Source organism: Neomonachus schauinslandi, chromosome 2 (genome assembly GCF_002201575.2).
Source record: "Neomonachus schauinslandi chromosome 2, ASM220157v2, whole genome shotgun sequence".
NCBI lineage: Eukaryota > Metazoa > Chordata > Mammalia > Carnivora > Phocidae > Neomonachus > Neomonachus schauinslandi.
In genome coordinates this window covers 96069459-96095356 of record NC_058404.1, presented here as the reverse complement: position 1 = coordinate 96095356, position 25898 = coordinate 96069459, and the positions used below count along the sequence as shown (strand labels likewise).

General features: G+C 39.2%; 2 protein-coding genes across 2 annotated transcripts in view; one reads left to right on the top strand and one right to left on the bottom strand.

Moving 5' to 3' along the window:
• Positions 1 to 9011, bottom strand: part of MFSD8 (major facilitator superfamily domain containing 8) — a 37591-nt gene extending 28580 nt beyond the window's left edge. Inside the window, exon 1 of the mRNA XM_021681499.2 lies at positions 8996 to 9011. The gene's annotated coding sequence lies outside the window, so the exon portion shown is untranslated. The remainder of the gene's footprint in view (positions 1 to 8995) is intronic.
• A 372-nt stretch (positions 9012 to 9383) lies between these two features.
• The window catches only part of ABHD18 (abhydrolase domain containing 18), a 50709-nt gene continuing 34194 nt past the window's right edge, over positions 9384 to 25898 (top strand). Inside the window, exons 1-3 of the mRNA XM_021681465.1 lie at positions 9384 to 9528; positions 20881 to 20989; positions 21647 to 21731. Of these exons, the coding sequence (XP_021537140.1) occupies positions 20898 to 20989; positions 21647 to 21731 (177 nt within the window). The 5' untranslated portion in view covers positions 9384 to 9528; positions 20881 to 20897. The remainder of the gene's footprint in view (positions 9529 to 20880; positions 20990 to 21646; positions 21732 to 25898) is intronic.

The window sequence follows — 25898 nt, the reverse complement described above, 5'->3', positions numbered from 1 at the left end:
ATATCACTTTTGCACCATTGTATAGTTGCAAAATCATAAGCTAAGCTATCATAAGTCGGGGACCATCTATTTGGAAATCAATAACCTGGAATCTGGAATAAATAATGCAGATAATTACATATCAGCAAAAGGTATCCACCATTCATTCCCACAGCACTGGATTCTGGTATCACTTTCCAGCATTGGGTATTATATTTTTAATGAACACATTATTATTTCCTGGATATCAGAAATTAAAATGACGGGGCGCCTGGTGGCTCAGTCATTAAGCGTCTGCCTTCAGCTCAGGTCATGATCTCGGGGTCCTGGGATCGAGCCCCGCATTGGGCTCTCTGCTCAGCTGGGAGTCTGCTTCTCCCTCTCCCACTCCCCCTGCTTGTGTTCCCTCTCTCGCTGTCTCTCTCTAATAAATAAATAAAATCTTAAAAAAAAAAAGAAATTAAAATGACCATCACTTATAAGAACTATCATTAAAGTAAGCCTGAAAATTTCAAATAACTATTTTGCTCAGATCTTTTTTTTTTTTTTAAGATTTTATTATTGGGAAGCCTGGGTGGCTCAGTCATTAAGCATCTGCCTTCGGCTCAGGTCATGATCCCAGGGTCCTGGGATCGAGCCCCGAATCGGGCTCCCTGCTCTGCGGGGAAGCCTGTTTCTCCCTCTCCCACTCCCCCTGCTTGTGTTCCCTCTCTCGCTGTATCTCTGTCAAATAAATAAAATCTTTTAAAAAAATTTTCTTCTTTTAATGACAGCTATTAAATATTGAAGGGATGACAGATTTAGAAAATTGCTATTTAATAACTACTCTCCATGTAATAATGGATGAAAGAAAGGATAATTGAGAGGCGCCTGGGCGGCTCAGTCAGTTAAGCTTCTGCCTTCGGCTTAGGTCATGATCCTGGGGCTGCGATCGAGCCCCAGTCAGGCTCCCTGCTCAGCACAGAGTCTGCTTCTGCCTCTCCCTCTGCAGCTCCCCCTGCTTGCACTCTCTTGCTCTCTCTCTCTCTGTCAGATAAATAAATAAAATCTTAAAAAAAAAAAAAAAAAAGAAAGGATAATTGATGGATCCTAAAACAACTGGTTGAAAAGTTGTTGAGAACAGGATAGTCACAGGGTCTCAAAGCATCAGCCCATTGGCTACTTTCTAATCCCAAAATGGAAAATGAGGCTTTATAATCAAGAGATACAGCAGTCACCCTCTTAACCAAGTGGTTAAGCTTGGCAACCACAATAGTGGGATGGCTGCGCATCTGATGCCTCCTTACTTTACTATATTGGGACATTCTCAACATAACCCATGGTATGTTCTTGCCAGAAATGACTGACCAGGATCTATTAAAAAAGGAACAGGCCAAAAATCCAGAATGTGAGATGTTCTACAGAAAACGACCTAGAATTGTCAAAAGATTCAATATTGGAAAGAACAGAGAGAAAAGATCAGGGGACAGTTATCAGTTGAGAGAGTCTAAACAAATACAACAATCAATGCATGACCACTAATTGGATCCTGTTTTTTTTCTTTTTTAAAGATTTATTTATTTGAGGGGCGCCTGGGTGGCTCAGTCAAACGTCTGCCTTCGGCTCAGGTCATGATCCCAGGGTCCTGGGATCGAGCCCCACATCGGGCTCCCTGCTCCGTGGGAAGCCTGCTTCTCCCTCTCCCACTCCCCCTGCTTGTGTTCCCTCTCTCGCTGTGTCTCTCTCTGTCAAATAAAAAATAAAAAAAAAAAAAGATTTATTTATTTGAGAGGGAGAGAGAGCACGAGTGCGTGAGTGGGGGTTGGGGCAGAAAGAAAGGGAGAGAATCTCCAGCCAACTCCCTGCTGAGCATGGAGCCTGACATGAGGCTCGATCCCACCACCCAAGATCATGACCTGAGCTGATGACCCCGAGATCATGATCTTAGCCAAAATCAAGAGTCGGACATTTAACCGACCACCCAGGTGCCCCTGGATCCTGTTGTTGTTGTTCTTTTCAATAGCCATAAAGTACATTTTTGGAACAACTGAAAAAAACTTGAGTATAGACTGTATACTGCATGGTATTTTGAATTAGTATTGTATTTTTAGCTATGCCAATAGTGATGTAGTTGTGTAAAAGAATGTTTTTGTTTTGAGAAGATGCAGGCTACAGGGGCACGTGGGTGGTTCAGTTGGTGAAGTGGCCGACTCTTGGTTTGGCTCAGGTCATGATCTCAGGGTTGTGAAGTCCGGCTCTGTACTCAGTGGGGAGTCTTCTCTCTCTTCCTCTCCCTCTGCCCCTTCCCATTGCATGCATGCGCTCTTTCTCTCTAAAAATAAATAAATAAATCTTAAAAAAAAAACCCAGAAGATGCAGGCTGCAGATTGAAATACCTGGGATAAAGTGTCATGATATCTGCAACCTGCTTTTGGGAAGTTTGGCAAAAGAAGGGTGTGTGGGTATATAGAAAGAAATCCAAGCAGTGTGGAAAAGGCTAACAGTTAGTGACAGGGTATACAGGTGTTCATTGTACTCTTTTTTCAACTTTTCTATGGATTTGAAATTTTTCAAAATAAAGAATTTTACTTTTTCCTTCTTTTTAATTCAAAAGTATAATTTTGGTGAAGAAGTGCATCTTTCTACTCTGTTGGAGAGAGTAGGAACATAGGAGAATGTAACTGTCCTTCAGTCAAGTTACCATTTTTTTTTAAAGATTTATTTATTTATTTATTTGAGAGAGTGAGAAGAGAGAGAGAGAGAGTATATGAGAGGGGGGAGGGTCAGAGGGAGAAGCAGGCTCCTCACCGAGCAGGGAGCCTGATGCGGGACTCGATCCCGGGAGTCTGGGATCATGACTTGAGCCGAAGGCAGTCGCTTAACCAACTGAGCCACCCAGGCACCCTCAAGTTAACATTTTTTAAATTTTATTATTATTATTATTTTTTAAAGATTTTATTTATTTGACAGAGAGAGACACAGCAAGAGAGGGAACACAAGTAGGGGGAGTGGGAGAGGGAGACGCAGGCTTCCCGCCAAGCAGAGAACCTGATGTGGGGCTTGATCCCAGGACTCTGGGATCATGACCTGAGCTGAAGGCAGACGCTTAACAACTGAGCCACCCAGTGCCCCAAGTTACCACTTTTTTTCTTAAGAGTTATTTATTTATTTTAGAAAGAGAGAATGCATGAGTGGGGGGAGTGGCTGAGGGAGAGGGGGAGAGAAAAAGAAGCAGACTCTGCACTGAGCATGGAACCCGACGGGGGGGACTTGATCTAACCACCCTGAGATCATGACCTGAACTGAAATCAAGGGTTGGGGCTTAAAATGAACTATTGGGACTTCATCAAGATAAAAAGCTTTTGCTCAGCAAAGGAAACAGTCCATAAAACCAAAAGACAACCACAGAATGGGAGAAGATATTTGCAAATGTCTTATCAGATAAAGGGCTAGTATCTAAAATCTTTAAAGAACTTATCAAACTCAACACCCAAAGGACAAATAATCCAATCATAAAATGGGCAGAAGACATGAATAGATATTTCTCCAAAGACATACAAATGGCCAAAAGACACATGAAAAAATGCTCAACATTGCTTGGCATCAAGGAAATACAAATCAAAACCACAATAAGATACCACCTCACACCGGTTGGAATGGCTAAAATTAACAAGTCAGGAAACGACAGATGTTGGTGAGGATGCAAAGAAAGGGGAACTATACTGTTGGTGGGAATGCAAGCTGGTGTAGCCACTCTGGAAAACAGTATGGAGGTTCCTCAAAAAGTTGAAAATAGAGCTACCATACAACCCAGCAATTGCACTACTGGGTATTTACCCCAAAGATACAAATGTAGGGATCGATTTACTTTTTTTCAAAAGATTTTATTTATTTGTCAGAGAGAGAAGGAGAGTGCACACAAGCAGAGGGAATGGCAGGCGGAGGGAAAAGCTGGCTCCCTGCTGGGCAAGGAGCCTGGGATCATGACCTGAGCCAAAGGCAGACGCTTAACCAACTGAGCCACCCAGGTATCCTTGTAGTGATCTGTCTATAGCAGCCATGTCCACAATAGCCAAATTATGGGGAAAGAGCCCAGATGTCTATCAACAAATGAATGGATAAAGAAGATGTGGCATACATATATACAATGGAATATTACTCAGTCATCAAAAAAAATGAAATCTTGGGGCACCTGGGTGGCTCAGATGGTTAAGCGTCTGCCTTCAGCTCGGGTCATGATCCCGGGGTCCTGGGATCAAGCCCCACATTGGGCTCCTGGCTCGGCGGGGGGCCTGCTTCTCCCTCTCCCTCTGCCTCTCCCCCTGCTCATGCTCTCTCTCTCTCTGTACCTCTGTGTCTCAAATGAATAAATAAAATCTTTAAAAAAAAATGAAATCTTGCCATTTGCAATGACATGAATGGAAGTAGAGAGGGTGTTATGCTAAGCGAAATAAGTCAATCAGAGAAAGATAATTATTGTATGATCTCATTCATATGTGGAATTTAAGAAAATAAAGCAGAGGATCAAAGGGGAAGAGAGGAAAAAATAAAACAAGATGAAACTAGAGAGGGAGACAAACCATAAGAGACTCTTAATCATAGGAAGCAAACTGAAGGTTGCTGGAGAGGAGGGGGGTGAGGCGATGGGATAACTGGGTGATGGATGTTAATGTGGGCATGTGATATAATGAGCACTGGGTATTATATAAGACTGATGAATCACTGAACTCCACCTCTGAAACTAATAATACATTATATGTTAATTAACTAAATTTAAATTTAAAATATAAAATTAAAATTAAAAAAAAAAGAGTTGGAGGCTTAACTGACTCAGCCACCCAGATGCCCCAAGTTACCATTTTTATTATATATATATATTTTTTTTTAATTTTATTTATTTATTTGAGAGAGAAAGACAAACAGCATGAGAGGGGAGAGGGTCGGGGAAAAGCAGGCTCCCCACTGAGCTGGGAGCCCGATGTGGGACTCGATCCCAGGACTCCAGGATCATGACCTGAGCAGAAAGCAGTTGCTTAGCCAACTGAGCCACCCAGGCGCCCTCTTTTTTATATATATTTTATTTTACAGAGAGAGAGAGTGAGAGAGAGAGAGCACAAGCAGGGGGAACAGCAACTAGAGGGAGAGGGAAAAGCAGGTTCCTCACTGAGCAGGGAGCCTGATGCTGGGTTCAATCCCAATCATGACCTGAGCCAAAAGCAGACACTTAACCAACTGAGCCAACCAGGTGTCCCTTATTATATTTTCTTAATTGTGATGATTCAACCAACCATATCACATGGTTAAGATGAAGTAATCTGAAGGTTTCTTTCTTGTATCACAAAGGCACAAGAAGGAATGCTGCACTTCCAAGACAATTTGTCAAACTTGTAACTTAAAAACTGGGAAGAATACATGAAATACTGGAGTGAACTGATCACCAAAATAAGTTAAATAAAATGTAACAGAAATAAGTAAACAGTGCCAATTTAGGTTCAATAGATCATTATTTAATACAAGGACTCTTGGGTAAACAGCAGTACTTTATTTTCAAAAAATGACTCTGGGGATGCCTGGGTGGCTCAATTAAGCATCTGCCTTTGGCTCAGGTCATGATCCCAAGGTCCTGGAATCGAGTCCTGCATCAGGCTCCTTGCTCAGCGGGGAGGCTGCTTCTCTCTCTGCCTGCCACTCCTGCAGCTTGTGTTCTCGCTCTCTCTGAAAAATAAATAAATAAAATCTTTATTTAAAAAAAAAAAAACCCAAAAAATGACTCTGGCTTTACTGAGGAAAAATAAAATTACTATTTACCAGAGAGAGCATTTGTGAACTACTGAAGAGCAAAAAAGAACCCATATTCAAAGAAGATAAGAGAAAAAAGTGTGTGCTCATTGACACAATAGTGTAATGGTGTTACAGTATAAAATTTAGAAGGCAAAAATAAACTGAGAATGTTCTATAAGGATATGCTCTATAAGACCAGAAGTCGCAGATATTATCTGTAATACAGAAACTGGACTAGAGCTGCAAAGAAAAATTTTAAGTACCTGTTAACATTTTAGGATAATCTAAAAAAGGGATCAGCAATCTATAGTCTCTAGTCCAAACCCAACATTGTCACCTGTTTCTAGATCACCAGTTTCTATTGGAGAATAGTTTTTACAGATGAATATTTGTGAGCAACTTGTTAGAAAACATCAACTTTTAACTCTAGTTAAGAAAAATGCCACTCCTAAAAAGAAATTCCATTCCTCTCATGGATTTGTATTGCAAAAAATTTTACTCATTTATTATATTTTAAACTTCATTACTAAAATTTTTTGTGAGAATTCTTCTTTCTTGTTATCTAAGTACCTCTATAATATCTTTGATTTTGCCTCTTGTCCTGCAAAGCCTAAAATATTTACCATTTGGGCCTTTACAGAAAAAGTTTGCCAATACTTTGTTCTCTTAAACACTATAGATGGGGTCAGTGGAGACCACTAAGGACTCACCAGACCAGTAAATTAAAACTAACCCTCTTAGTGAGAAAAAGTTGGTGGTGAACTAGGCTGTAGTTTCTACAATTTACTCACAGCGAACAGGGCTTGTCAATTAGTTATATTATATGTTCATTTTACTAGGGAATCTATGTTTTTTTTTTTTCTAAAGAATTTTTAAATTTATTCATTTGAGACAGAGAGATACAGCGAGAGAGAGAGCAGGAGCAGTGGGGAGAAGCAAAGGAAGAAGAAGCAGACTCCCTGCTGAGCAGGGAGGCCGACGTGGGGCTCTATCCTAGGACCTAGAGATCATGCCCTGAGCCAAAGGCAGGCGCTTAACCATCTGAGCCCGAATCTACGTTTTAAAACACAGTATGCTTATTGTATTATTCTTAAAATACACCCTTATTATTTTTATTTTTTTTTAAGATCTTATTTATTTGACAGCGAGAGAGACAGCGAGAGAGGGAACACAAGCAGGGGGAGTGGGAGAGGGAGAAGCAGGCTCCCCACGGAGCAGGGAGCCCGATGCGGGGCTCGATCCCAGGATCCTGGGATCATGACCTGAGCCGAAGGCAGATGCTTAACTGGCTGAGCCACCCAGGCACCCCAAAATACACCTTATTTAAAAAATACACCCTTATTTTTAAAATGCTAAATCTAGAACCTCAATCAAGTATTGTTTATAGACAGAACATCTGAATTTAGATGCACCCTAATGAGCCTCAAACAATCACTCAGACATAACTGAAGCATAAGAGTACATAAGAGTAAGAAAAAGAGGGGTGCCTGGGTGGCTCAGTCATTGGGCATCTGCCTTTGGCTCAAGTTATGATCCCAGGGTCCTGGGATCAAGCCCCTCCTGCGGCTTCCTGCTCCGTGGGAAGCCTGCTTCTCCCTCTCCCACTCCCCCTTCTTGTGTTCCCTTTCTTGCTGTGTCTCTCTCGCTGTCAAATTAATAAATAAATAAAATCTTTAAAAAAAAAAGAGTAAGAAAAAGAATTCCTTTTTTAAAGTAGATTTATTTGGACATGGTGACAGAATATATACCGTAAGACCACATCCAACTATTAACTCAAGGATCCTGAATTTATCTGAAAAATAGTCAAGAACCAGGTAGAAGCAAAAAGAACTTTGAGAAATCCAAATGTCACAAAGTCTATGCACGAAGCACATGCACCTAAGAGAGATGGTTAGTCCTTAGTCATAGCTTCCATGTTCTAACTGCACATAATTCTATTAAGCTTAGAAATGGTTTTCAAAGCAGAAGCAAACTAGAAATCTCAAAATAAAGTTGGGAGAAGAGAGGCTGCTGACAGCAACAAAAACAGGGATTGTCAATACATAACAAAACATGATGAGGAATAGTCTGCCAGCAACAGAATAGGTAGAAAAGCAGACATAAAACTTTAAACGTGTAGCAAGTGTATAAATTAGTAAGAAAGTGAAAGAAAGTAAAGGGCGCCTGGGTGGCTCAGTAGGTTAAAGCATCTGCCTCAGGCTCAGGTAATGATCCCAGCAATGGGCTCCCTGCTCACTGGGGAAATCTGCTTCTCCCTCTGCCCTTCACCCTGCTCATGCTCTCTCTCTCTCAAATAAATAAATAAAATCTTAAAAAAAAAATTGTGTAAAATAAACTAGTATAGAAGCAAATAGTCCAAAATGTCTCAGTAGGCCCTCAGTACATCCCTGTATTATGGAGTATTTCGGGATTGATAATTGTATTGATCTCAAGATAAAATGTAGATAAAACTGCAACACATATATTCCGTTTAGTAAATCGGGGACCAGAGAAATACACTGCCCAAAAGAGTTTCAAACAAAGTGGTTAAAATGAAAGTTTGGTGCTTAAGAGAGACAAATGTGCAAAAATTAACATGGTCGTTGACAGCTTAACTGTGTATTAATTTACTTGATAAATTGTTTCAAACACAATAATATTTAATTCCGTTTTCCTAAAGACAAAAATAGTTACTTAACTAAGTAGTAAGAGACAAACTGAACAATTCTGAATTACTGTCCATAAAGTAGGATCAAAATAACCAGAAATATAAGGGTCGAAGTACAGTTCATCCTTAAACGCTAAGAAATTAGTCTTTATATGTTTGGCATAGGAGACAGGTATGCTCGTTTTGTACAGGTTTACTTGCTAACGAAGTATCAAAAAGTTATCACGCAATTAAGTCAATACTAAGAGAGGTTTCTTCAAGTATCAATTAAAACCATCATTTCGGAACTTTTGTGAAACGTGTAAATTGATGAGCTCCGTAGAGGAACTCAGAACGCGGTGGTTTAATGGCCGCGACACTGTTGGGAGTGAAGGTCCAAGAGGCAGTGTGAATTTCTCTAACACCTTCACCAGAACTCGCTGGCTCATCGCGCCGCGCGACGAAACTTCTTTCCTCAGCAGCAGGAGCACATCACCCGGTCTCGCGCGACCGGCCACAGCCTCCCGCCGCCCTGAATCCCACGTTCGGGCCCATGAGGCTGACGCCGGGAAAGGGGCCAGTGGCAATAGTGCAGGAAGGTGAGGGGGCCTTCCCCCAACATCCGCTCACCTGCTTCCGGCTGTGCGGTCGCCTAAGAGCGGCTCTTGCTCTGCCTCGATCCCCAAGCTCGCCATGGTTACACCGCCCACGAGGCGGTGGGAGGCCAACTCTCGCGACACCTCCTGCTCCCTCCCATCCCAGTTGGCCAAAGCTGTCAAAACAAGTCAGCAAGTGCGCGTGCGTGCCCGGCAACTGGAAGTGGGCGGAGCGCCCCGAGGTCAGAGAGAGTCACGGGGGAGTCCGGACCGCGCCGGGCGGGAAGAAATCAGGGGCGGGGCCCTGTGTCCTAGCCTTCCTCCTGAGGTCCGCGTTTCTCGGCCGCCCGGGACTGCTTGGGAGACAACCCGGGAGGGGCTGCCCCGCCCCGGGCTCGTCCCTCTCTCTAGGCTTGGCTGTCTGGGCCTCTTATTCTTGGGTTCCTGGAGAGGTTGCTGTCACTGCATTTGTGGCTCCGACGGAAGGCAAGTCCTGGGAGTCAGGGAAAGGACAGCGCCAGGAGGCTCTGCTGGCTGGACAGCAGGTGCCCTAAGAACGGACAGTGAGTAAGTAGCCGGTCCAGGCCGCGGTCCCCGAGCCTCTCGACACACTGCGTACGTGCCAGGAAGCAGGGACGGGGGACGCAGGGCTTGGCGGGAGACGCGGAGGTCCCGGGCGCTGGACGAAGCGGGGTTTTAGGGCGCGCTTTGGCCGACCCGAGTGAGTTAGGCTGGCGGGCGGTCTCTAATCCCTGTGGGAGGTGGAATTGTCTTGGCGCTATTGGTTTTCTCGCTCGGCTAACTACAAAGGCTAACTACCTTCCCTGTAGTGCCTTGTTCTAATCTGGGGATCCTCAGATCGGCATCTCACTGTCTCCTGCGCCTACTGGGGGATTCAGTCTTGCAAGATACCACTAGCAGACCCTGCTGCTGTAATCTAGGGGTTAGAAAAGGCCCAGCACCAATTTAGCAGTGACCAGCACCTTTCATCATAAAGAAAATGCCATTTTTAGAAAAAACTTGTGTTTTTTTGTTTGTTTGTTTGTTTCAGTAGGTCTTGATGCTGTCTCTTTCTGGTGCTTACATATTAACATGTTACTTTTCTACAAGTAGGCTTGTAAGGTAGTTGGTAGCAGTAGTCATAATTGTTTTATTAGTGCTAGTACATTCTCATGTGATCTCACTTGATTACAACTTTCCTATGAGATAGATAAAGCAGACATATTTCTATTTTATAGAGAACTAAGATTCAGAGAAGTTGACAACTTACCCAGAGTCACTTGGACTGAAAGTGGCAGAGTTGGGACTCAATTCAATTCTTTCAACCAATATTTATAAGCAGTTACCTATGCCAGACCCTATATTAGTTATCTGTTGTGTAGTATGTGCCATCACTTGTAACCTTTGTCTTGTTTGTGACCTTCTTGTGTTTATCCTGTCAGGGACATTCCACTCGTGAGCAGCTAAATTTGAAATGTGTTTTCTGTTAGTTCAGAACTGTTTTCTGAATCCAGACCTGATATATTTGTGCTTGGATTCAGTCTTGCAAATTTGTTTGTAATAGCTCAAAAAACTTATCAGATTCCTATGACTGGTTCCAAGAAGGTATATAGGTAAAAAAAAAAAAATTAATATATATATTTTTGCCATAATGTTGCTTTAATGTATCATTGACTTCTAATCCCCTAAGTCTGGCGTGTGTGTGTGTGTGTGTGTGTGTGTGTGTGTGTGTGTGTGTATTTCACAAAGGGACTTTTAATCAGGATTGCACCAAGCAGAATAATTGCTAGATGAATATATGTTGAGTGAGTGCTTATTGATTTGCCTCATTTAATCCCTACAACAGTCTTCTGAGTTGGGATTGTGTCAAGCATACAAGGAAAGCGAAAGCATGGAGAATAGTTCTTTTTCCTAGGGTCACACCACAAATAAGTAACAAAGCAAGAATCCAAGAAACACGGGACTCCTGAATGTAAAGCCTGTGCTTTTTCACCAGCAGGCTTACTATGAAAAGAATTTTAAGAAGAATCTTCCTGTATCTCTTTTTTTTTTTTTTTTTTTTAAGATTTTATTTATTTGACAGAGAGAGACACAGCGAGAGAGGGGAACACAAGCAGGGGGAGTGGGAGAGGGAGAAGCAGGCTCCCGGCCGAGCAGGGAGCCCGATGTGGTGCTCGATCCCAGGACTCTGGGATCATGACCTGAGCCGAAGGCAGACGCTTAATGACTGAGCCACCCAGGCACCCCTCCTGTATCTCTTAAAATATATTAAAACAGGTGATCAATTTTTATATTAATTGAATAATTTGCAACTGTGTGTATAGTAGGCCAGTTATTATTCCCCTTTTATAGATTAAGGTGGCATCAAGGTCACATAGCTAGTGAAGGAACCCAGGTCTTCTGACACTGCTATTTTCCATTGCCACCTCCAAGTGATGGCTTTAGACCATGAAAGTATATGGAATGAGTGTGTAAAACCGGTGAAATCTAGGGGCGCCTGGGTGGCTCAGTCGTTAAGCGTCTGCCTTCGGCTCAGGTCATGATCCTGGGGTCCTGGGATCGAGCCCCAGCAGGAAGCAGGAAGCCTGCTTCTCCCTCTGCCACTCCCCCTGCTTGTGTTCCCTCTCTCGCTGTGTCTCTCTCTGTCAAATAAATAAATAAAATCTTTAAAAAAAAAAACAAACGGTGAAATCTAAATAAGCTCTGTGTATTGTACCATAGGGAAAAAAAGAAAGAAAAAAATCATTTCTTAGGAACAGTGCACCTAAACAAAGTAAACATTAAAGAAATCTTTTAAAAATCATAATTACTTTCTTTAAAGCCATGGAAAAGAAGAACTAAGTTTGAAAAGAGATTAGATTATTTGCTGAATGTTTCACATGAGGATATGAGACAATCACCTGTTGAATTTCCTTAGATGACTGCTTAGAATAGATATCCACCCCTCAAAACAAATGAACAAATAAACTTCCTATTTATGTATCAACTTTATGAGGATAAGAATCCAGAAAAAAATTAGGATTGCATTGTGTAAATGCTTAAGTATTAGAGTGATAGGAGATAAAAGTACTATATGGCATACAGATACTGAGTGCCACTTCAGCAATAGAGCTCATTTCTAGGAAAGACTTCATTCCTTGGCACTGTAATAGAACTTCTACTTTTGTAGAAGTTTGTTTTTGTAGAAGTACTTTGAGTTTTCCTTTGGCATTGGCTATATAAAAATATAGATGACAGGGGCGCCTGGGTGGCTCAGCTCTTAAGCGTCTGCCTTTGGCTCAGGTCATGATCCCAAGGTCCTGGGATCAAGCCCCACATCGGGCTCCCTGCTCGGTGGGAACTGCTTCTCCCTCTCCCACTCCCCCTGCTGTGGTCCCTCTCTTGCTGTCTCTCTCTCTGTCAAATAAATAAATAAAATCTTTAAAAAATATATTTATATATATATATATATATATGACAGTTGTTATCAGTTTGGCTTGATGCATACTTCAAAAATGGGTCTGTCTCTGCAGAAGCTCACTGGTGTCAATCCAGCCTGAAGTAGATGCTTTAAGTATCTGATGTGGCTCTAGATGGTGCCTCTTTTTGGTGAACTGGAGTTATCTTTACTCTGGACTTGTATTATTATCTGTTCATGGTGGCACGGGATAGCAGTTAGCCCTACCTAGACTTACGTGTTTAGAACGTCCCAGAAAACCTGGACATTAATATTGTTCTTGGGACTGAAATGGGATTCAAGAAGTTCTTTGTAATCCTCAACTCTATAGCCAAACTTACAGCAGGTTATGTGTGTGTTTGATTTACTTTCTGTAACTTACTGGTCAGTGGTTTACTGCAGGTAAATATAGCAAGGAATATGCTGGCTCTAGATTTGAGGTGCTGATTGTTATGGCCCATATGATATGGAATTAAAGTGATTTGGAAAGCTCTTCTGGTATAGGGTTGAAAATTAGAAATGACTAAACAACTTAGACATATAATAAACAATGCTACTTTACAAAATATTCAAAAAGTTCATTGTTCTCAGGTCCTTTCCTGCTTCTCTTGAACTTTTTACTTTTGTATATTTGCCTTTGATTACCATCTTAGAAGAATATTGAGTAGAAAAATGGGATGTTTCATGAACAGTTTTCTTCTTACTGTAAAATACAAGTGTTGGAATTTTGGGGTTATTTATTTATTTATTTTAAAGATTTTATTTATATATTTGACACAGAGAGAGCACAAGCAGGGGGAGCAGCAGGCAGAGGGAGAGGGAGAAGCAGGCTCCCTGCTAAGCAAGGAGCCCAATGCAGGGCTCGATCCCAGGACCTTGGGATCATGCCCTGAGCCGAAGGCAGCAGCTTAGCCAACTGAGCCACCCAGGCGCCCCAGAATTTGGGGATTTTTTAATGCTAATATGGAATCTGCTATTGATGTGTTTATGTTACAAAGGAAGACATTAACCCCCATCCTTTTCCAGCCACTATAGAGAAAATAAATGGCCCATGATGATGAAATGTTATATGGCAGAGTTGATGGGATGACACTCCCATGGTTACATTAAGTTATATTAGACTCTGCCTTGCTAGAACACTCAGTCTCACTCTCCTGTTGGCCTTGAAGAGGTAAGCTGCCCTTTTGTGAACGTCTGTGGAGAGAGTCACCTGGTAGGGAACCATGGATAGTCCCTAAGAGCTCAGATTGGCCTCTGGCTGACAAATAGTAAAATATTGAAACTCTCAGGCCTATAGCTGTGAAGAAATGAATTCTGCTAACAAGCTGAGTGGGCTTGTAAGCAAGTTTTTCTCCAGTCAAGCTTCCAGATGAGAATACAGCCCAGCTGACACCTTGATTGAAGCTAGATGAGACCCTAAAGCAGAAAACCCATGTAGGCTGGGTTCTTGGAAACTAATCCTCAAGAAAGAGGAATTGAGAGGATGGGGGAAACAAAGAGGTCTGTTCTTCAAATTCTTCTATTTAAAGGCGTTAGTGAGGTGTTTAGATATTTAAATTATGCCGTAGCATTTTTTTGAAGAGAATAATACATGCTTTGAGTTCTGTTCTTAGATCAGTAGGATAATGAACTACTTATACTTACTGAGAAAGTTACCAAGAGGGAAAGAAAGTATCAATTAACTTCTGAAGAATTTTGTAAAGAGACTATCAAATTAACTCCAGTTTCTTAATTTTTCCATTATTTTTATTGTGGTAAAATTTACCATCTTAACCATTTTTAAGTGTACAGTTCAGTGGTATTAAGTTCAGTCATACTGTTGTGCAAACATTACCACCCTTCATCTGTAGAACTCTTCATCTTGCAAAACCCAAACTCTCTACACATTAGACAATACCCACCCCTTTTCCTGTCCCCTCAGCCCCTGGTAACCACCATTCTGCTTTCTGTTTATGAATCTGGCTGCTCTAGGAACCTCATATAAGTAGAATCATACAGTATTTGTCTTTTTGTGACTGGTTTGTTTCACGTAGCGTAATGTCCTCAAGGTTCTTCCACATTGTAGCATATGTTAGAATTTCATTCCTTTTTAAGGCTGAATAATATTCCATTGTATGTATACCCCACATTTTGCTTATCTATTCATCCATTTACAGACACGTGGGTTTTTTCCACCTTTTAGCTACCAAATTACAAATTTTAAGAAGGCAGACAAAACACAACTAATTAAATAACTAATGTTTGTTTTAGATAGAATACTAATTTTAGGTCTACCTTGTGACATGTTTAATTCTTTTAAAATCAATATTTACATTTTACCTATACCATTTTATAGGATTGGATAACTTATCATTTTAATGTAGTGTTTTATAGTTGTATTTTTGCATTTGTGACATTATTGTGGCATTTGTGACATATCTATGATTTATTTGGTTTTTCTAGCCCATGGGTCAGCAAACTATGGCCTGTGGGCCAACCTGCCTGCTTTTGTATGGCCCATAAACTAAGAATAGTTTTTACACATGAACATTAGTACTCAATTTAGTGATAAGGGCACTAACTTTGAACCCCCATTACACAAAATCCCAAAAAAAAAATTTTACTCCTCTCATTTCTAGACCTATATTACAAAAGATTGCTTATTATTATTATTATATTTTAAATTTCCTCAGTAAAAATTATGTGAATATTAGTTTTCTTTTTTTGTGATTTTTATGCACCTACACAATACCTTTGATTTCACCTCTTGGCTTGCAAAGCCTATAATATTTACTATCTACCCTTTTATAGAAAAGTTTGCAGGATCTCTCCTCTATTCTATTTATAACATTGTTCTTTTTTTTTTTCTTTTTTTTAAAGATTTTATTTATTTATTTGAGAGAGAGAGAGTAAGAGAGAGCATGAGAGGGGAGAGGGTCAGAGGGAGAAGCAGACTCCCCACTGAGCAGGGAGCCCGATGCGGGACTCGATCCCGGGACTCCAGGATCACGACCCGAGCCGAAGGCAGTTGCTTAACCAACTGAGCCACCCAGGCGCCCTATAACATTGTTCTTTTGAGATACTATTTTTAAACTTGTTACAACAGACACTAAGATTTTATGTTTATATCATTTATTTAATATTTTTCCATGCAGAATTCTACAGTGTATCATTTTGTAATTGGATATATTTAGTACAGATTACTTTTAAAAATATTCTTTAGTTTTTTTTTTAATTTTCAAATCATTATTCTCTCCTAATTAGGTGTATTATTAAAGATACCTTAGAAAAATATTAATCAGATAAAATCAGAAATCTGTTTTAAAGGCAGGCTTATAAAAATCCTTAGGATAGTAGATTAAGAAGTGTAATCCTGAAAGTTCGTAACATGCATAGAACTTTTTCGCTTTATGACTTGTGATCTTGGGTTTCTGATATGGTTTAGCTTGTAAGAAATTGGAGGAATAGCATGGTATGGTGGAGAGATGCATATCCCATCACAGAGGAATAAATCTCCCCCCTAAGTATTTGATATACTCATTCCTGGAATGCAATTCTAATACAGAAGTTGTGGGATTAAAGGAAAAAATCTAGAATAAACTGTTTTCTTAGGAAATAGTATTATTAATCTAAAGAGAAAGTATAAGGAAAAAGGAATCCTATTCATAGTAGTTATCACAAATACTAAATATTTTGTTAGTCATGTAACATGCTTCATAAAAATACTTAAAGGATAGAATAAAATATTAATGGAGGAAGTAAAACTCTGGATGGAAAGACTAAAAAAATAATAATAACAGTGTTACTAAGTTAATATATGGATTGAACATACTATTGGTTACATTACAAAAAGGATATTTTATAAGTTATGACAAACATAAATGGGATGTATATGGAAAATTCATTATAGACGTTCAAACACTAAAACAACACTTGTAAGAGCTGCTTGAAAGGGGTTTTAAAAATGGGATATAGGTTTTAGAGCTAGATCTAAGTTTATAGAAGGTTTCTAGATTTTTTTAAAGATTATTTATTTATTTGAGAGAGAGAGTGCATGACCCGGGGCTAGGGGCAGAGGGAGAGGGAGAAGCAAACTCCCTGCTGAGCATGGAGCCGACTGTGGGGCCCCATCCTAGGACTCAAAGATCATGACCTGAGCTGAAGGCAGACACTTAACTGACTGAGCCACCCAGGTGCCCCGAAGATTTCTAGATTTAAAAAATAGGAATTAGTTGGGGCGCCTGAGTGGCTCAGTCAGTTAAGCATCCCACTCTTAATTTCTGCTCAGGTCATGATCTCAGGGTCCTCGGATCAAGCCCTGCTTGGGGCTCTGCACTCAGCGGGAGTCTGCTTGAGATTCTCTCTCTTCCTCTCCCTCTCCCCACTCTGCTCCCCCAGGCCCCGTGCTTGATTACCTAAGATTACCTTAGTAAGATTACCAAAAAAGGGAAAATTCCATACTTCCCTGTACTCCCTCACTCTGCCCTCAAACTGTGGCCTCCCACCACTGTCTTGTGGCAGACAGTCTTCACTTTGCTGTCCTGCCGGCCACTTCCGTAAACTTTTATCTCTGTTATTCTGCCTTGGGTGAATTCTTTCACCACCTGTACCCCCAGCCTCTACCTGATTGGATCACCCCACATTTGATGGCCCCCCATTTGATTGGGAGACCCCACAGTAAGGATAATCAATAATATTGTTGCTATTGTTTAAATGCTTCATAAATGGTAACTCATTTACTTCTCATACCAATCCTAAGGGGTAAGTACTGTTATTATTCCCATTTTACAGATGACTCACAGAAAGGATAAGTGACTTGCTCAAAGTCACATGGTAGAGGATTCAACCCAGGGAAGAGTGTATGCTCTTAGTCATTATGACATACTGAACTTTAAATATATCTCTTTCAAATTTATATACACTAAAATGTAAAACAATTAAATGTGAATAATTTTTTAAAAATGAAAACTCAAAACCAAAAGTCTAGAAGAACTAAACCCAAAAAATACCATAGTGATAAATATAAATGGGCTAAGCTCATCTCTTTTTTTTTTTTTTTTTAAGATTTTATTTATTTATTTGACAGAGAGAGACACAGCGAGAGAGGGAACACAAGCAGGGGGAATGGGAGAGGGAGAAGCAGGCTTTCTGCAGAGCGGGGAGCCCGATGCGGGGCTCGATCCCAAGACCCCGGGATCATGACCTGAGCCAAAGGCAGACGCTAAATGACTGAGCCACCCAGGCGCCCCTAAGCTCATCTCTTAATAGAAAAAAATGAGGCAGTCCTATAAATCAGCAGCGTGCGGAACAACATTGGAAAAAGACAAACAATGAAGTTGGTCTCTTTTGTGTTTAAAAACAAACACAGCAGAAACTCCTAAAATATATGTACATGTATAAATGGATAGAGGTCACGGGTATACAGCATTAAATACAGTGTTTACCTTTTAGGAGGAGAGGAAACTTAGAAGTAAAGAAGAAAGACTTCTCATCTTTATTCTGTATATATATGTATATATATATATTTTTTTTTTTGAAAGATTATTTATTTGAGAGAGAGAGAAAGAGAGTGGGAGCAGGGGGGAGGGGGAGAAGGAGAGAGAGAGAATCTCAAGCAGACTCTGTGCTGAGCATGGAGCCAGTTGCGGCTCTCAATCCCACAACTCCAAGATCATGACCTGAGCTAAAACCAAGAGTTGGATACTCAACAAACTGAACCACCGAGGTGCTCCTATACTGTATATTTTTATGTTGTTAAATACTGCCAAAAATGTGTAATGTAACTAGTAAGTTTTTTTTTTTTAAGATTTTATTTATTTATTTGACAGAGAGAGACACAGCAAGAGAGGGAACACAAGCAGAGGGAGTGGGAAAGAGAGAAGCAGGCTCCCCACTGAGCAGGGAGCCCGATGTGGGGCTTGATCCCAGGACCCTGGGATCATGACCTGAGCCGAAGGCAGACCCTTAACGACCGAGCCACCCAGGCGCCCCTGTAACTAGTAAGTTTTTTTTTAAAGTTTGTATAAGTAAGTAAATAATGTCAACAAGAAAAGATTCCACACTGTTAGTACTAAATATCTCTGAAAAGTAGAATTGGAGGTAATGGAAACAAGATTATTCTTCCCTTTTTTTATTCTTCCTACTTCTGTATTGTTTGAATTTTAAAATGTTACAGTGAACATCTTTGAATTAGCAAATAGAGACTTATGTGATAATTTTCTCTTGCATTTCCTCTTACATTAATTATTTGTTCCTGTGCTTTACCTTTACCTAACGACTAGATAGTTTTTACATATTTCATTGGAATATTGTCCATGAGTAGACTTCAGGAAGTATGGATTTTAATGAGATTTACAGTTTAAAGTCTTGGCCAGCATCTTAATGTTATATAGGTCTTGCCTTAAATGTTACCTCTTTGGTTAAGTGGGACTTTTTTAGACTATCAAAGGAGCCTTCTGGGGGTGCCTGGGTGGCTCAGTCATTAAGCATCTGCCTTCCACTCAGGTCATGATCCCAGGGTCCTGGGATCGAGCCCCACATCGGGCTCCCTGCTCGGCGGGAAGCCTGCTTCTCCCTCTCCCACTCCCCCTGCTTGTGTTCCCTCTCTCGCTGTGTCTTTCTCTGTCAAATAAATAAATAAAATCTTTAAGAAAAATTAAAAAAAAAAGGAGACTTCTGGTATTTATCACACTCTCTTGTTATATTATCATTATAGTGTTGTCATTATCTATTCTTTGCTTATTTTTTTTGGTAATTTGTTTTCCTCCACTAAAATATAAGATCTGTGAGAGGAAGAATGTGCCTTGGTCATCTTATAACACAGGGCCTAAAATAATTCTTGGCATATAGTAAGCATTTAATAAATACTTCTTGCTTACATGAAAAAAAGTAATATTCTTAAAAGTTCAGAAACTTAAGTTTGTGTTAGGCCGTCCTAGAATGGTTTAGCTTTGGGGAACTAATTGATGATAATTCATTGTCGTCTAATAATCAGAATACCAGTCTGTTTATTTATGATGGTGATATAAGTAGTATAAACAAAGCTGGATATACATTATGGGTTATTTTCCTTAGCAAGATTATGCCACAACCAAATTTTTATCAAGAATAAAAATTGAGTAACACATGGGAATTGGGAAAAAGAGAGTTGGGTGGTATTAAAAAATACTAAATACTATAGATTATATTGCTTAACAAGTACCTTATCTAGTAAATGCTTGTTCTTGGTCCTGAGAGTTGTGAGAGAGGCAATATGAAGGATTTGGTTTTGCTGCTCCAGTCATAAAAACAATAAAGTGCCAGCCCAGTTGGATGGTGGATTAGATTGTATACCTATGTAAACAAAGAGGAGCATTAAGTTAAACTTGTATTTTGTTACAGATCAAAGAGCAAAAGTATAAAACATAAGTGGTGGTTCCATGAGAACAGTCAAAATAATAGATAAGTACTCATTAAAGCTCACTATTTTCCATTTTTCTAAGTAGAGTAAACCCTGAAACTGAATCAGGTTTTGCCCACAAGTCAGAACTACACCATCCAATTTGAAAAGACAGAGGCAGATATTTAAAAAAAAAAAAATCAAAAACCAAAAAAAAATTTAGAAATATTTGGAAAAAATAGAAAAGTGCTACAACATATTAGCATTGCTTAATTATTACTTTTCATGCACTCTAGTGTGGTAGACAGGCAGTGTAGAATAGTAGTTAGATCTCACTGTATGCCAGGGATTCAATTCTAGCTCAGCCTACCACTAGCTGTGTGACCTTAGATAAATCACCTATTTTCTCTGTGGCTTAGTTTCCTCATCTTGGGGTAATAGATCCTTTTTCATAAAGTTGCTGGGAGGTTTAAACAGGAGTGTGTGTGTGTGTATGTGTGGGTGGGTGGGTGTGTGAGTGTGTGTAGTTTTACAAAATGGTGCCTGGCAGATAATACAGTACTACGTAAGTAATAGCCACTACAATTGTTATCCAATAAATACTGAGTGTTACTGTTAGTCACTGTGCTGAGGATGGGAAGATCCTGCCCTAAAGGAATACAGAGTTCATCTTCTCGACTTTCATCCCAGTTCTTTTTTTCTATATCTATATCCAAGAGAATAAATTCAAGGTACATAGTTTAATCTCAGTCTTTAATTTTTTCTCCAGTGTTATTGATGTATAGTTAATATATAACATTGTATTAGTTTAAAGTTTACAGCATAATGATTTGATAGATGTATATATTGTGAAATGATTAGCACAATAAGTTTAACATCCATCACCTAACAGAGTTACAAATTTTTTTCTTGTGATGAGTACTTCTAAGATCTATAAGATAAATAGTTCTGGGGATGTAATGTACAGCATGGTAACTATAGTTAAAAATATATATTATATATTTGAAAGTTGCAAAGAGAGTAGATCAATCTTTAATTTTTACCTCATATTTAAAGAGATGGTTAGGAAATTGACCTGCTGCCTAAAATAAAATATTTTAAAGTCATTTTAAATCTTGTTTCATAGATGTTTGTTTGCTACTAATGGGTGTGAGCAAGTTAGATATTCTATACCGGAGACTTCTCCTCACAAAACTTTTTATCAGAGGATGGGGGAGGCCAGAAGATCTCAAAAGGTAAGCATTTTTTTTTTTTTCCAAATTTGCTTATTCTAAATTTGTTGTAGTAAACATTTAAAATTGTTTTTCAGTGATAAAATCCTTTACTATAAAGTGACTGGCAAATTAAGCATTGAAGTATATGAAACGTAATTATTTCCTTTTGTCGGTTGTCTTTTTAATTATTTCTCTTAAGTTTTAAACCGTATAATCATAAATTGAACTATTTTAAAAGTAATTTTAAAATTAAATAAAATTAAAAATAAAGAGCTCTTAAATACAAGCTAGATTTTTAACTTTAATTATTTTTAAGTTGCTTAGAGTTTCCAGGGACCGAGCTTCCTCGGGTAACTTGAATTTGTAATGACAATAAAGCTGAGCTATACTGTAGCTCATGGAAATATCTGGACTTAAGAAAATGAATTTTCAGGATTTATGGCTTTAATTTTGAGTCTTGTATATGTTAACTGCTTTCTGAACAATGATATTTCTCACATATTTTATGAGACAAAATGTCCAGCTTGAATAAAAACCAATAGCCTCATCTTTTTCTCTAATGATTCAAATTAAATTTTGACATGGCTTATAAATTGGACTTGCAAATTTTTCAGCATTATACACTCTCAATACAATGGGCATACTGAATTTTTCCTTTCTCCCCCCTTATCATAATAGACTCTTCGAATTCAGAAAGATGATTGGAAATCGAGAAAGATGTCAGAATCTGGTTTCAAGTGATTATCCAGTACACATCGATAAGGTATTTAAATAAAAGAAATGAAGTTACAGAAATTCTGGTTTAACATAAATATGTGTCAAGAGTAGGTTGGCAGTCGGTTAAGCGTCTGCCTTTGGCTCAGGGCATGATCTCAGGGTCCTGGGATCGAGTCCCACATCAGGCTCCCTGCTCAGCAGGGAGTCTGCTTCTCCCTTTCCTTTGTTGCTGCCCCCCCCCAACCCCCCGACTTGTGCTCTCTGGCTCTCTCTATCGAATAAATAAAAATCTTTAAAAAAAAACAACAAAGAGTAGGTTGAATGTTGGACTATAGTAACAGTAAACACTAAAATATGAGTATAGATTTTTCATTTAATATTATTAAATACTATATGTGTCCTAAGAGGATGCTTATAATAACTATCATTCATGTATATTTGAGAGCATAAATTTAGTACTTGCCTAAATACAAGAAAATATTTAAGTCTTGATCTTTTTGAGCCTTGTTTTGTATCTTTAGGATCAGGAGGGTTAAAATAAATTATTCAACATCTCAGAAGAACTGTAAGTAACACGGGGAAGTATTCTAGTTGGAGAATCAGCACATGAGAAGTTGTTGCCAAAACAGCTTCTATTTTTTTAAAAATTTTATTTATTTATTTATTTAAGAGAGAGTGAATGAGAGAGAGTGCAGGGGGAGGGGCAGAGAGAGAGGGAGAAGCACACTCCCTGCTGAGCAGGGTGTCAGATGTGCGGCTCAATCCCAGGACTCTGGGATCATGATTTGAACTGAAGGCAGATGCTTAACCGACTGAGCCACCCAGGCACCCACCCAAAACAGCTTCTAAATAACATCAGGGAAATATTATGTTAATTGATGGGAGAAGGGTAGAAGGAAAATGCTGTAACATTAGAGACGATGAGAAAATATATTTGAAATAGCTTTGTTTTTTTAGCAACCATACACTTTTCTGTAAAGCAGTTCTAGGTTTATGTAATTGGATAATTGAGGTATTGTTGGGGAGGGGGTACAAATGCATGGGCTTCACATCCCTCATTGTCCTTCAACCAAAGTAACTCTACTTTCATCTCTTATGTATTGGATAACTTTAGGAGATTTCATTTTTCAAAACAATTCCACTGCTGAAAACAAAATTTTATAAATTGGAAATCCCTTTTCTATACCATATAGCTGTTCTTTCCGTAGCTTCTGGATTTAGAACACTTCTCCCTCAAATTTTGCTAAATATTTCTATTATCGCTGTTTTTTTCTATTAAAAATCATAGACTTAAACAAATTAAAATTATACCAACTAAAAAATCAAAACTCTAACTTTCTGCCACTTTCCACCACTTAATTCCATATCTCTCCCAAGGAGGAGTTACTGTTAAGATTTTAGAATGCATTCTTACAGAGTTCCTTCCTCTCCCTGTATTCTCCCCATCACCATCTCTTTTGGTTTTTAAAAACCAAGATATAGGGGCGCCTGGGTGGCTCAGTCATTAGGCGTCTGCCTTCGGCTCGGGTCATGATCCCAGCGTCCCAGGATCGAGCCCCGCATCGGGCTCCCTGCTTGACAGGAAGCCTGCTTCTCCCTCTCCCACTCCCCCTGCTTGTGTTCCCTCTCTCGCTGTTTCTCTCTCTGTCAAATAAATAAATAAAATCTTAAAAAATAAATAAGTAAAAACCAAGATATTTTCATCTGCCATGGAATTCACCCTTTTAAAGTGTGCAGTTCAGTGTTGTTGTTTTTTACTACATTCCCAAGATGTGCAATCATCACCACTATCATTACTTACTTCCAAAATATTTTCATCTCCCCCAAAAGACACCATATACCCTTAGCTGTTACTTCCCACTTCCATACAGCCTTCTCCCTGCTGGCAGTCATTAGTCTGCTATTCTGTATGGATCCACCAATTCTGGACATTTCATATAAATGGAATCATTTAATATGAGGCCTTTTGTGTCTGGTTTATTTCACTGAACAAATTTTCAAGTTTCATCCATGTTATCTAACAATACCTCACTTTTTTATTGTTAAATAATATTCCATTATATAGATATGTGACATTTATCAGCTAATGGACATTTAGGTTTCTGCTTTTTGACTATTATGAATAATAATGCTATGAACATTCATGTGTAAGTGTTTTTGTGGATATGTGTTTTGAATTATTTAGATATATATAGGACTGGAATTTCTGGGTCATATGGTAATTCTATGTTTAACTTTTTGACAAACTGAAAACTGTTTTCCAAAGTGCACCATTTTACTTTTCTCACCAGCAGTGTATAATGGTTCCAATTTGTCCACATTCTCACTAATATTTGTATTAAACAGCCATCCTAGTGGGTGTGAAGTGTATTTTATTGTGATTTTTGATATGCCTTTCCCTTATGACTGTGATGTTGAGCATCTTTTCATGTGCTTATTGGCCATTTGCATATCTTCTTTGAAGAAATACCTATGAAATCATTGCCTTTTTTTTTTTTTTAAGATTTATTTATTTATTTTAGGGCAAGCAAGCGCAGGGCAGGGGACAGAGGGACGAGGGAGAGGGAGAGAAAGAATTTCAAGCACACTCCCCACCGAGTGTGGAACCCAACATGGGGCTTGATCTTGCCATCCTGAGATCATAACCTGAGCTGAAATCAAGAGTTGGACACTTAACTGACTGAGCCACCCAGGTGCCCCAAATCATTGCCTAATTTTTAACTGGGTTATTCATCTTTTTATTCTTGAGTTGTAGTTTAATTTTTAAATCTATATTACTTATGGCTCTAAAATCTCCTTTTTTCCTTACCAAATTGCCTGTTGTCCCAACATTATTTGTTGAATTATTACTCCCTTTCGCATTAATCTGTGCTACCTCCTTTATCAAATAATTTATTCTTCTAAATTATACAAAAAGAAACTTTAAAACCATAGTAGGAGGCACAAAGACTAAAATATAAAAACTTCTTGGATTAGAAATTTCATATCATACACATTGGGTCTCCTTACCATTTTCAAAAAATGCAGTGCAATCCTAGTTAAAATATTCAGTTTAGAACTAAAGTCTATAAAAGGATCCTGAAAGTATTTTGGGAAGAACCATGAGAGTATGAACAGATCAGGAATACCTAAAAAAGAAGAGTGTTAAGTAAAACCTAGTTCAGTCATTTACCAATAGGTATTATAAAGCTGCAGCATGATCAAAACAGCAAGATTTAGTACAAATAAAAGATAGGCTGAGAAGCATTATAAACAATGGCCAAATTGTGGAAACAGCCCAAGTGTCCATTGACCAATGAATGGATAAAGAAGATGTGGGGGATATAAATATACATCATAGAATATATATCATGGAATATTACTCAATCATAAAAAAGAATGAAATCTTGCCATTTGCAACAACGTGGATGGAGCTAGAGAGTATTATGCTAAGGAAAATAAGTCAGTGAGAAAGACAAATACCGTACGATTTCACTCATGTGGAATTTAAGAAACAAAACAAATGAACAAAGGGGAAAAAAAGAGAGGGAGGCAAAGAAACAGACTCTTAACTATAGAGAACAAGTTGATGGTACCAGAGGGGAGGCAGATGGAGGAATCGGTGAAACAGATGATGGGTAGTAAGGAGGGCACTTGCTGTGATAAGCACTGGGTATTGTACGTTAAATGATGAATCACTAAATTCTACATCTGAAACTAGTGTTGCGCTGCATGTTAACTAGCTAGAATTTAAATTAAAACTTGGAAACTTAAAAAAAAACTGGAGGAAAAAAAGATAGGCTAATAAGAACAAATAAAGAATTGAAAATAATTTGCCAGGGACGCCTGGGTGGCTCAGTCGTTAAGCGTCTGCCTTCAGCTCAGGTCATGATCCCAGGGTCCTGGACTGAGCCCCGCATGGGCTCCCAGCTCAGCAGAGAGCCAGCTTCTCCCTCTCCCTCTGCTGCTCCGCCTGCTTATGCTCTCTCTGTCAAATAAATAAATAAAATCTTTAAAAACAAAAAACAAAAAAAAACTTACTTTATGATAAAGTAGCATTTAAGTCATTTGCAAAAAAAAAAAATGTGGAGGGGCGCCTGACTGGCTCAGTCGGTTAAGTGTCTGCCTTCGGCTCAGGTCATGATCTCAGGGTCCTGGAGCTTGGCGGGGAGCCTGCATCTCCCTCTCCCTCTGCCTGCAGCTCCCCCTGCTTGTGTTCTCTCTCTTTCTCTTA